At 40.5% G+C, this 10772-nt stretch overlaps 1 protein-coding gene across 1 annotated transcript in view; it reads right to left on the reverse strand.

The window, feature by feature from the left end:
• Window positions 1–321: 321 nt before the first annotated feature.
• LOC121924186 (high mobility group protein HMGI-C-like) overlaps window positions 322–10772 on the reverse strand; it is a 12691-nt gene continuing 2240 nt past the window's right edge. Inside the window, exons 3-6 of the mRNA XM_042455382.1 lie at window positions 9570–9653; window positions 6747–6794; window positions 2398–2482; window positions 322–490 (exon numbers count right to left, since the gene is read on the reverse strand). Of these exons, the coding sequence (XP_042311316.1) occupies window positions 396–490; window positions 2398–2482; window positions 6747–6794; window positions 9570–9653 (312 nt within the window). The 3' untranslated portion in view covers window positions 322–395. The remainder of the gene's footprint in view (window positions 491–2397; window positions 2483–6746; window positions 6795–9569; window positions 9654–10772) is intronic.

Below are 10772 nucleotides of genomic sequence, written 5' to 3' on the forward strand. Positions count from 1 at the left end.
ATGATCTGAGCACACTTTCTAGGAAATCTCCTGGGTATTAAGTGGAGTCACTGAGCGAACACTTAGGATCATGTTTCCTCATTAAATCAAATCACTAGCCTTGCTTTCTGGGGACATGATCATTCTATATATAACACAAGACACAAAGCTGAGTGTAAAGGCTTGAAAAGAACATAGTGTGGGCTTCATTTCACACAAATGCAGGTGAGATCTCATAATCCTTTCTCAGTCAAAGCCTACAATTTCAAAAGTGAACCTTGTGAGAGATAAGTTATAGCACTGGGAAAACACGCACAAAACAAGTGACACCAGTAATGGCGGAAGCAGGCACAGGGCTTCATTTTGCATCAGTTGTGGCAGAATGAGAATTTCATACATTTTATTTCAGTGACAAATCAACAAACAGACTGCTGTTGAGCCACAGTCAATGAGGTGCTCAATGACCTCCTGAATTCGGTTGTGGTCCTGTGACATCCTTTCCCAGAGGTGCCTAAAGAGGAATGAGATGAAGAGTGAATTAGAGTACTAGTTTTCTAACTTTCTATTCTAGGGGAACATTTTTTCTTTGTTTCTAAGTTCTGTGAATGGCAAAGAATCATAGAATCATAGAGTTGGAAGAGACCTCAAGGGCCATCCAGTCCAATCCCCTGCCATGCAGGAAGACACAATCAAAGCACTCCTGACAGATGACCATTCAGCATCTGCTTTAGAAACCTCCAAAGAAGACTCCAGCAATTCCTTGTTATTATAGTGGTAGTGGTGGTGTGCCTTCAAGTAATTTCCATCTTGTGGTGACCCTAAGGTTTTTCTTGGCAAGATTTGTTCAGAGTTTGTCATTGTCTCTCTGGAGTCCAAAGCGTATGACTTGTCCATATAGTCCCAGTGGGTTTCCATGTCTAAGTGTGGTTTCCTGAAATCCTAGAAGAAATCTACACTAGGACCCTGTTCCAGATCCAGCGTGGATTATTCTTCTTCCAGTTTGGCTCCTCTTGTGCCATGTGGGTCTTTTAAAATTTAGAATCAGGAATTGAAGGCACACAAATTGAAGGCACACATCATGAAGCAAAGCTGACTTAAAGGGTATAACCTCTGTGGTCATTTGGTGGCTGTTTCAAATTATCCCCCCCCCCCCGACCTTGTAGAAAAAGTGTTTTCTTTTGTCATCATTAATATATCTCTCTCCATACAATCCGCCCCACACACTCAGGTCTGCCAGGAAGCAACTACTATGAGTTCCAGACGCAAAATACTCTACAACAACACAGAGAGCCTTTTCCGTCTTGACCCTGCAGCTCTGGAACTCGCTTCCTGGCGAGCTCCGCTCAGCCACCTCCCCCGACCTTTTCAGGAAGGGGCTAAAAACCTTCCTTTTCCAGCAGGCTTTCCCCTAATGTCCCAGTTGTACCCCCTGCTCTCCCTTTACTGTTTGCATTCGTGCTAGATCGGATGTTATTAATTTGTATATTTTAATATGTATTAATTGATGTGTTTTTTGGTGACTTTGTAATACTGTTTTTATATTGTAACCCACCTTGATCTTTGGAAAGGTGGGCTATAAATAAAGATGTTATTTATTTATTATTTATATATATTTTCATATTTACAGGGGTTACCAAAAAAATCACATGGCTCACTTGGGAACCACTCATCTAGCGATTCTGTTGCTATACACCTCTGTCCTCTCAGAGAGAAGAGCCAGGCATCTAGTAACATTTTTTTTTCTCCTGAGATTATAAGCAGATGCATTACAACATTCAGTGCGTTAATCATTTACATTTCTATCATTCTTATTGTCTAGGATAGGTGTGTGTGTGTGTGTGTGTGTAGATAGGTATGTATAAATGCGGTTATTCTGAACCGAAGGGGAAAGTACAGCATGCTGTAGCTGTTGTTTTAAGTGGTATTAAGGATCTATTAAAAATCATGTTTGACAGAGAATTGGGTAGGAAGTGAGACCATCACAAAGGAGTCTGTGGCTGTGTTGACGTCACCAGACTTCTTAGCAGGGCAAAGTGATACAACAGTAGAGTTGGAAAGGAAATGGACTCTAACAAGTGAGGCTAAACACCTCAGAATTTATCAAGTGGCATCTCTATTTGCTTTTGTAACAATCAAGAGTGCTTGACTGTTTGACAGTCTCCAGGTTACCTCATAACGTAACACGTTTAATGAACTTAACAGCATACAAGAGAGATATATAAGATACACAGCTAGTGACATGGCCTTCTAACTTTCCCTTCTAACTGCAAACTTTCCCTTTCTTTCCCTTCTAACTGTAAACACTCTCAGTGGCAAATGCTTGGCATATACCTTCTTGCAACTGTGGCCATGGTCCCTCCACCCCAGTTTCAGAGTAAAGTTGCTTTCTCCATTGCTTTCAAAAACTGGCACACAAACCTTCAGTGGCAGGGCACACATCAGAACTTGGGTCACTTCCACCTTCAACACTGGCTTCCTGATATTCTTCCTCCTGGACAACAAGCTGCAAGAGAAAAATAAACAACTGCTAATATAAAATAATATTTTAAAATGTCCATGCAACAAGAGGTAAAAAAACCCCCAGTCTCAGTGAATGTTTATAAAAGCAACCTGTGCCAGGTAATCTAGAGATGAGATGCTTGCCCCAAACTTCTCAAGGTTCTTCTACACTTTACTTTCTTGGTCATGGTTATGATCACTTGGATGAAAAAGTGCACTTTCAGTAAAGCGACTGGGCCAGAGCAAATGTCTATTTCACCCTACCATCCATCACTGCACAAAGTGAGAGAATCTTTTCACACAATACAGTTATAGCACTATGGTTCTACTTTAACTGCCATGGCAATACCCTAAGGAATCCTGGATTTGCAGTTTAGGGAGAGACATTTAAAATTTCCAGGTAGGAACTCTAGTACATCGCCAAACTAGAAATCCCAAGATTCCATAGGATGCAGCCATGACAGTTAAATTGGAAACATAGTGCTGTAACTGTGTAGTGAGCACAGATGCTGATTGTGCATCAAGAGCCTTATGGTACCACACATTTCAATCTGGCATATTTTTTAAAGCACTGCTGCCCATTTTAACAGCTTGAACTACAAATACCAATTTACAGTCAGCCCTCAGTATCTGTGGGGGATCCATTCCGGGGACCTCCCCAATGGTGTGCTACCATTAGGAACAGCCCATGTTGTCTCATGATGGTGTGTGCACATGGTTGCACCACCATTGGGGACAACTGAATTTAATGGCAGTGCAGCCACATGCATGGAGGCTGTTCCTAATGGTGGCATGGCTGCATGCATGTGCTGCCATTGGGGATGATGCAGGCTTGCTGTCTGCAGATGCTTGGATCCACAGATGGCAAGTCCACAGATTCCAAGGGCCAACTGCTTCTTATAGGGATTAAAGCACAACGTGTAAGATATCTTAGATTCAGTGTTTTGCACATTATGTTAAGCAGATGAGATAACAGGGGAAGGGAAAGACCTTTCTCTGCTTCAGATTTTGGAGTTAATAAAAAGCAGAGCAGTCAACATTGGGGAGCTGTACACTGGACTGTACCTACATTAACAGTTAGTGTGAACTCTTTCAGTTTACATGATCCTGTTCTATAGAATCCTAGAAACTGCAATTTAGGCCTCTAAAGGCACTGATCTTGCAAGCCAAGCAGGTTCAGCCTTGGTTAGTACTTGGTCAAGAGACCACCAATGAATACCAGGGACTGTAGGATATGTTTCAGAGGAAAGAATTGGCAAAACCACCCTTGAGTACTCCTTGACTGCAAGGGGTTTTAACAGTGTATATTTTACTGACTTTTAGCTTTTGTCATTTATGGATCTGTTTTAAATGCTTTTAATTCAGTGGGTTGTTTAACTGTATTTGAACAAAAACTTTTGCATGGTTTACTTATGTCTTTATAAGTGTTTTAAACTGTATTTGCTTTAATCCCAGTTTCGGGGGAAAGGTAGTATATAAGTGTGTGTGTGTGTGTATGTGCGTGTGTTTGTGAACAATCTCCTTTGCTATACTGTCAGTGTCCTGAGGAAACACCTAGAAGTACACCAGGGATTAGCTGTGTTTGGCCTTGTAGCACACATTAAGAACCCTTGGGCTAAAACTTTGACCTAGCTAGGACAAGACTCTCCTGTGACTGATCTCACTTTGTACACAGCCATGTGCCAGAGATGTCGAACAGTTGCAAAGCTATGATGTGACTCATGACTGAGACTTTCTCCCCACCACCTTGTGTTTGTGGCAGTTTAACCACAGGGCAGCCTATGTCAGCAGGTGTCTTAGAGCTGGCCACTGTTGTGGCAGATCTGAATGTTTCCCTTGAGATCCTTAGCAACCCCAGCAACCTCTTCCTATTTGTGTGTGCATGTGTTTTTAGAAAGTACAGTTTGTTTTTTGAATGGGGGGAGGGGTTGCCTTGACCATTCTGGGAAGGCAGGCTGTCAATGTTTTAAACAACAAAAACAAAACCCCAAAACATTTAACCATTTGGTTTTCTGCTGATGACTGATAAGAGATCTTCCTCTTCAGGTGACTAATTAAGTAATTGATTAACAAGTTGTTTTGAAAGAGGGGCTGGACCATGAAGGATAACTGTAATTGTTGTGGGCCTTCAAATTCTTTCTGACTTATGGTGACCCTAAATCATGGGCTTTCTTGGCAAGTTTCATCAGAATGGGTTTGCCGTTGCCATCCTCTGAGGTTGAGAGTGTGTAACTTACCTAAGGTCACCCAGCTTGTTTACATGGCAAAGTTGGGATTCAAACCCTAGTCTCCAGAGTCATAGTCCAATGCTCAAACCATGCTGTTCAAACCACGCTGTCTCTCATGAGGTATAATAGCTGATCCTTTTATCTAAAAAACCTCTTCTGTCTTCACAGGCTACGGTAAATCAACTTTCACAAAACCCAAGGCGAAAATATCTAAAAGCTATTGGGCATTGTAGGTGGTAAGAAGATTAACTGCTGAAAAACTCTTACAGTGTGCACGCATGTGTATATTTACTTTGAAGAAAGTCCCATTGCAACCAACAGATCTCGCTTGAAGTTATAAGTGTTCTTAGTTTGTAATCTTCCTTTCTAAGGAGAGATGGCTGAAAACTGGGATTTAAACATCATATGGAAAGAGGAAAGTTAAATTTTAGGAAACATTTTCCATTCAACTACAAGCCTCATCAGCCCCAGTGCCCATGTCAATTGGATGGGCAGGGATAATGACCATTGCAGTCCAAGCTGTCAGGAGTACACCAATGACAACAGGCTAGCTCCCAACCTGTTCACCAGCAGAGCCAGGATTTGTCTCTAAACCTCAAGATGTTCTGGTTGATGATAACGTTTGTTTTTATTTTATTTATATAGCAATAGCATTTACATTTCTGTACTGCCTTGGGAACCCATTTTACCGACCTACAAAAGTATGAGTCAACCTTGGAGCCCTGGGATCAAACTCACAACCTTGTGGCTGCAGTACAAGCATTTAACCACTGTGCCACCTGGGCTCCTATATCATATATCCCACCTTTCACACAATATTGGACCCAAGATGGCTTCCAACAAGATCAAAAGAAGATAGAACTAAAAATGTGATTATCAAAAAGTTAAAATACAATTAAATAAGATACTCTATTATAAACTATTATTAATTTAAAAAATATTTTAAAACATAATAAAAATATAAAAATAGTAACCCATGATAAAAAGACCCTTTTGCACAACCAATTAATAATTACAAATGTATTTAAATAAAAATCTCTTTACTTGGCAGTTAAAAGAAAGCAGGGAGTGGGCCTGCTTAACCACCCAGAGAAGGGAATTCCCATGTCCTCACCAGCCCTTGATGGTTTTGGGAATGAGAGAAAGTGCTTTCCTGAGAATCTTATGACCAGGGGCATCATGGGGAAGGGGGGTAAAGATCACACCAGGTGACCGCTTGGGGGTGGTGGTGGTGAATATCTGGTGGGATGCTTGCCATCTGTCTTAACCCCCCTGTTGCCCCCACAACAGTCAGGGTGTCTCTGCCAAAGGGGGAGGAGGTAAGAGGGTCATGGAAAAAGAGGAGGATGCTGCCATTGCAGAGCATTGTCCTGCCTTCCTGTCCAGTCTGCTGCCATCACTACCACCCAACACATGGTCCATGGGGTGACGCCATGAATTACTGCACTGGGTGACACCAAGCCATACTGCTTATGGCTCAAGCAGGTTCATTTATCATAAAATTCAGGCAGGTTTGCTCCCTGTGTGTCCCCATATGCATATGAGCTAGCCTTGCAAATCTGAAAAGCCTATTGATTTCTGAATAAGACATGGGAATGGGTGTAGTAGGCTTTCTCTCCCTTGAGCCGGAACAAAGGACAATATAATGCCCTGTTCCCATTTCCATCTAGGAAGTAAACTGGACTGGCATTGAGTCTTACTTCAAGGTGATGAGCCAGTATCTTCCACCATACATAACAGAAACAGATTAGTTTAGGAGTTGGAAGAACATACAGCTCTCTTCTCTGAGAAATGAATGGGCAAGAGGCTGTTGCTGCTGCTGCTATCATCCTCTCTACACCACCCAGCATCTGCTGCCTAAGGTAATTGCCTCACTCTGCCTCATGCTGCTGACTTCCCAGATGTAACTTGCTTTTTAAGGTTTATTTCCAAAATAGAATGGGAAGATTTTGTGCAATTATCTCCGATGCTTCTTCTTTAGAATATCTTTTTAGCTGGAGAGTGCTGAACACAACCCAACTTTGATTCCACACAACTCACCCATTTTCGTGGTCTTCCCCTGGGCCTTTTTTCAACTGAAACATGCACCTGTAATAAAGGAGAAGAAAGAAAATAATCACCATCTCTAGCCTCAGGAAACACATTGTCTTTATAGTCAAAGTACTAAATACACTTAAAGTGTTCTTAGTTAGCAGCATCTAGTGATAACAGGGAAGGGAGAATAATTATTTTAAAAAGGGTAATTGTCTAGAAGAAGACATAGACCAATGACAAAAAAAACAGCACACAAGAATTCCAAGTAAAACTTGGAGATGGCCAAGAAGGTATTTGCAGTACAGTCAGCCCTCCATATCCATAGATTTACGCATTCATGGCTTTAAAATATTTTTAAAATATATAAATTTCAAAAAGCAAATCTTGCTTTTGCCATTTTATATAAGGGACATAATTTTACTATACCACTGTATTTAATGTGACTTGAGCATCCACAGATTTTGGTATCCACGAGCAGGTCCTGGAACAAAACCTCAGCAGATACCAAAAGCCCACTCTACAGAAAAGGAAAGGATGAGCATGGGGGAACAGACTGGTTCCAGGTTTGAGAGAGCACTGGGCAAAGTATGCTTTCATCATTCCCCTCCTGTCTCAGGGAGTCTTTCGAAGGGAAAGATCTGTTTTAGCTATATTATTTTTAAAAATCCCCAAATATGTCTAGAACACTGTGTGGAAAAGTGTGGTTACATCCAGCTGCCTGTCACTGTTTAAAGTGTCAGCTCGAGGGGTGGGGGAAGCTATCAACAAGGTCCTGGAGTTCTGAGAGTTTTCCAGTGCTAGGAAATCAATGAGAATGATCTATAGAAGAGCTTTTTAAAGCTTAACTAAGCCTTTTGATCAATGCTGAAGGATATTAGCCATTGGGCAATTTTACCAATTAGGATTTACAGGAAGACCAAAATGAAGACCTGGACTTTGAGGATCAGGAAACACTTAGAAACTTTCAAGTGAAAAATAAGAATCCATTTAGCAGTTTGAAACAAATAGACATAAGAAAAAACAAACAAAGCAAGTTAGGAAGATCAGCACTGGCATACACAGGAGGACCACAATTGGCACCAGATGGAGACATGGAAAATCACAGATGTTGATGAGACACAGGTCTCAGGTAATGGAAAGTGTTCTCCTTGTCAGCCAACTTAAAGTGAAGATGAATAAGGCAATCTGGAAGGAAGAATGATGACAGTAGGATAATTGACCTTGGCATCAGGAGAAGAAGAATATGGAGGAAATCCACTGATAAGAAGAGATCAAGAATAGTAATATGTGGGAAAAGATGAGATGGGAATGACAAGAGGGTGATAATAATGATGACATCCACCACCATTTTGAAGTAGAAAGGCAGTGAAGTAGAAGAACAATGCTCAGGATGTAAAAGAAGAGCACATGACAGAATACATGATGGTTTGAACTGTGGAGTTGCCTCCCTCCAATGTCTGGGGGTGAATTACCCTTTCAGAGCACAGGCTACCTCAGCTACAGAAAATTAATGATAATAATGGGAAATTAAATATTGAGCAATTGGACAAAAGCAATAGCCTTGCAAGAGGTTGATACATAGGTGGTAATGGGCTACACTCAGAAAAACAGAAATGGTGACCAATGATGAAAGAGGTAGGACTCACTGGAAGGAATAATGTGAACCTGATCATTTTCAAAACTTTAACTGAATATAAGAATGAGAGGAATCCAAAGGCTTAAATTAAAGATGCACATACAGTGGGCCCTTGATATCCGCTGGGGTTTGGTTCCAGGATTCCCCATGGATATCAAAATCCATGGATGCTCAAGTTCCATTAAATATAATGGCATAGTAAAATAGTGTCCCTTATATAAAAGGCCAAAATCAAGGTTTGCTTATGGGAATTAGTATATTTTTATGTATTTTCAAGCTGTGGATCAGGGGTAGGCAACCTGCGGCCCGTGGGCCGGATGCAGCCCGGCGAGGCCTTGGGACCGGCCCCAGCCCGGTCCTGCCACCGATGCCCGGCCGGGGCTTTGGGGGCAATGTCTATAGAAGCCTCACGAAACATGCATTTATATTAACATTTTTTTAAAAAAATCAGCAATTTTTTTCACGTGTCCTCCATTTTTTTAAAAAAGTGTCTTCCATTTGAAAATTTTGTCCTACATTGTCCTGGTTTATTTATATATTTAAATTTTAAAAAAAATTATTTAATTATTTATTTTTTGACTTGGCCCCCCAGTTGTCGACAGCAACCCGGCCCCCGGCTCAAAAAGATTGCCTACCCCTGCTGTGGATGCTTGAATCCATGGATAAAAAAATCTGTGGATAAGGAGGGCTGACTGTACTTCCTTCTCCCCAACTACCAATTCTCCATCTACAAGTGGAGATGGGTTGAGTTACAAACAAAAAGAGTTAAGAAATGAGTGTGTGTGTGCGCGTGCATCTGTGTGTCTGTGTGTAAAGGTATATAACAAATATTCAAATTAAACTACACAGTCCAAAATATAAACAGACGATCCATAAGTCAGAAATCATTTATTGAAGGAACATAGATGGCCCAAGGGCTCATCAGATTCTTCATGCAAACAGAAGCCAGACATGCTTTGATTTACTCTTCATCAATGGCTGATGAGATTCTTATGTTACCCAATGTTTCTTCCAGACAAAAGGCAACAACAGAGTACAGATTTTTTTTTTGTAGGTTTTTCAGGCTATGTGGCCGTGTTCTGAAAGTATAGAGTTTTACAAAATAAAATGCTTGTTCTCTTTCATTCCCACCGTGAAGATGATCTGAGTGCCAACAAGTTTCAAAGTTCTTTCTGCCACTGGTTCTCTCTTACCATCTGCCCACTACCAGTGCTCTGTTTTTTGCTTCCTTTTGGTCTTCCACGTGGTTTCTTTGGTGGCAATGGACCAGCAGGATCCTGTTTGGACAGAGAAAGGCAATTCATTTCAACAGTCAATAGCCAGTGTGCTGCAGTCATATGAGTGTTGGATTAGGACTTCCAGGGACCAGATTTCAAATCTCCACACAGCCATAGAAACCCATTGGGTGACCTTGGGCAAGTTGCATTCCCTCAGCCTAGGAGAAAGGCAACAGCAGACCTCTTCTGTTATGTATTTCCAAGAAAAAAACTAAGATAAGGTCACCATAAGTCAGAATCAGCTTGAAGGGACAGCAGAGCAGAAAGTGTAAGAAGTTGAGTTTTCTGACAGGACACACAGAGAAGGCAGCACCATTAAAAAGAAGAAGAAGAAACCCAACAACTGCAGAAGACAAGCTTATTAATCAAAACTATTCAAAATTTCAATGTGTATGAAGCGATACACTCTCTCTCAGGATACAAAGAATAACTCATACCTTCTGCAATTTTTTAGATGACTAATTCAAAAAATATATTAATAACTCCTAGAATGGTAGCTGACTGATTTCTTATTGGGGAATTTGTCAAAATTCAGATCAAGTTTTATCTTACTCATAAATCAGAATAAAATACGTTAAAACTTTTTTCAGAACAAAAAAAAAATGCAAGCAACAACTTTCAATCAATGGGACAACATTAATATCTCTAGCTAAGAACAAGACCTTAAATAGAAGAAGTGCTAAAGAAAGCGAGCACAAACAACGTTTTAAAAAAGCAAATTAACGTGGAGTAGAGCTGAAAGGAATATTAGTGACTATCAGAAATATGGCCTATTTCTCAGTTTCACATGTGGATTTTAAATTGAATTTACATTCAAATGTTACATTTTTAAATTTAATTCAAAATCCATATGCTTTAGAAGCCTTGACATCCCTGAATTTAGCAAGGTGAAATTAATATTTTCAGTTTCTATGTATCACTGTGAAAGTTGGATCATTAGGAAAACTGACAGGAAGAAAATCATCTTATTTGAAATGTGGTGCTGGAGTTCTGTGGATACCATATAGTGTGAAAATAATCAGTAAATGGGTCCTAGATCAAATCAAGCCTGACTTAGCTCTAGAAGCCAAAATAACTAAACTGAATCTATTGTACATTGGACATATTATGAGATGACAT

Source organism: Sceloporus undulatus, chromosome 2 (assembly GCF_019175285.1).
Source record: "Sceloporus undulatus isolate JIND9_A2432 ecotype Alabama chromosome 2, SceUnd_v1.1, whole genome shotgun sequence".
NCBI classification, from domain to species: Eukaryota; Metazoa; Chordata; class Lepidosauria; order Squamata; family Phrynosomatidae; genus Sceloporus; species Sceloporus undulatus.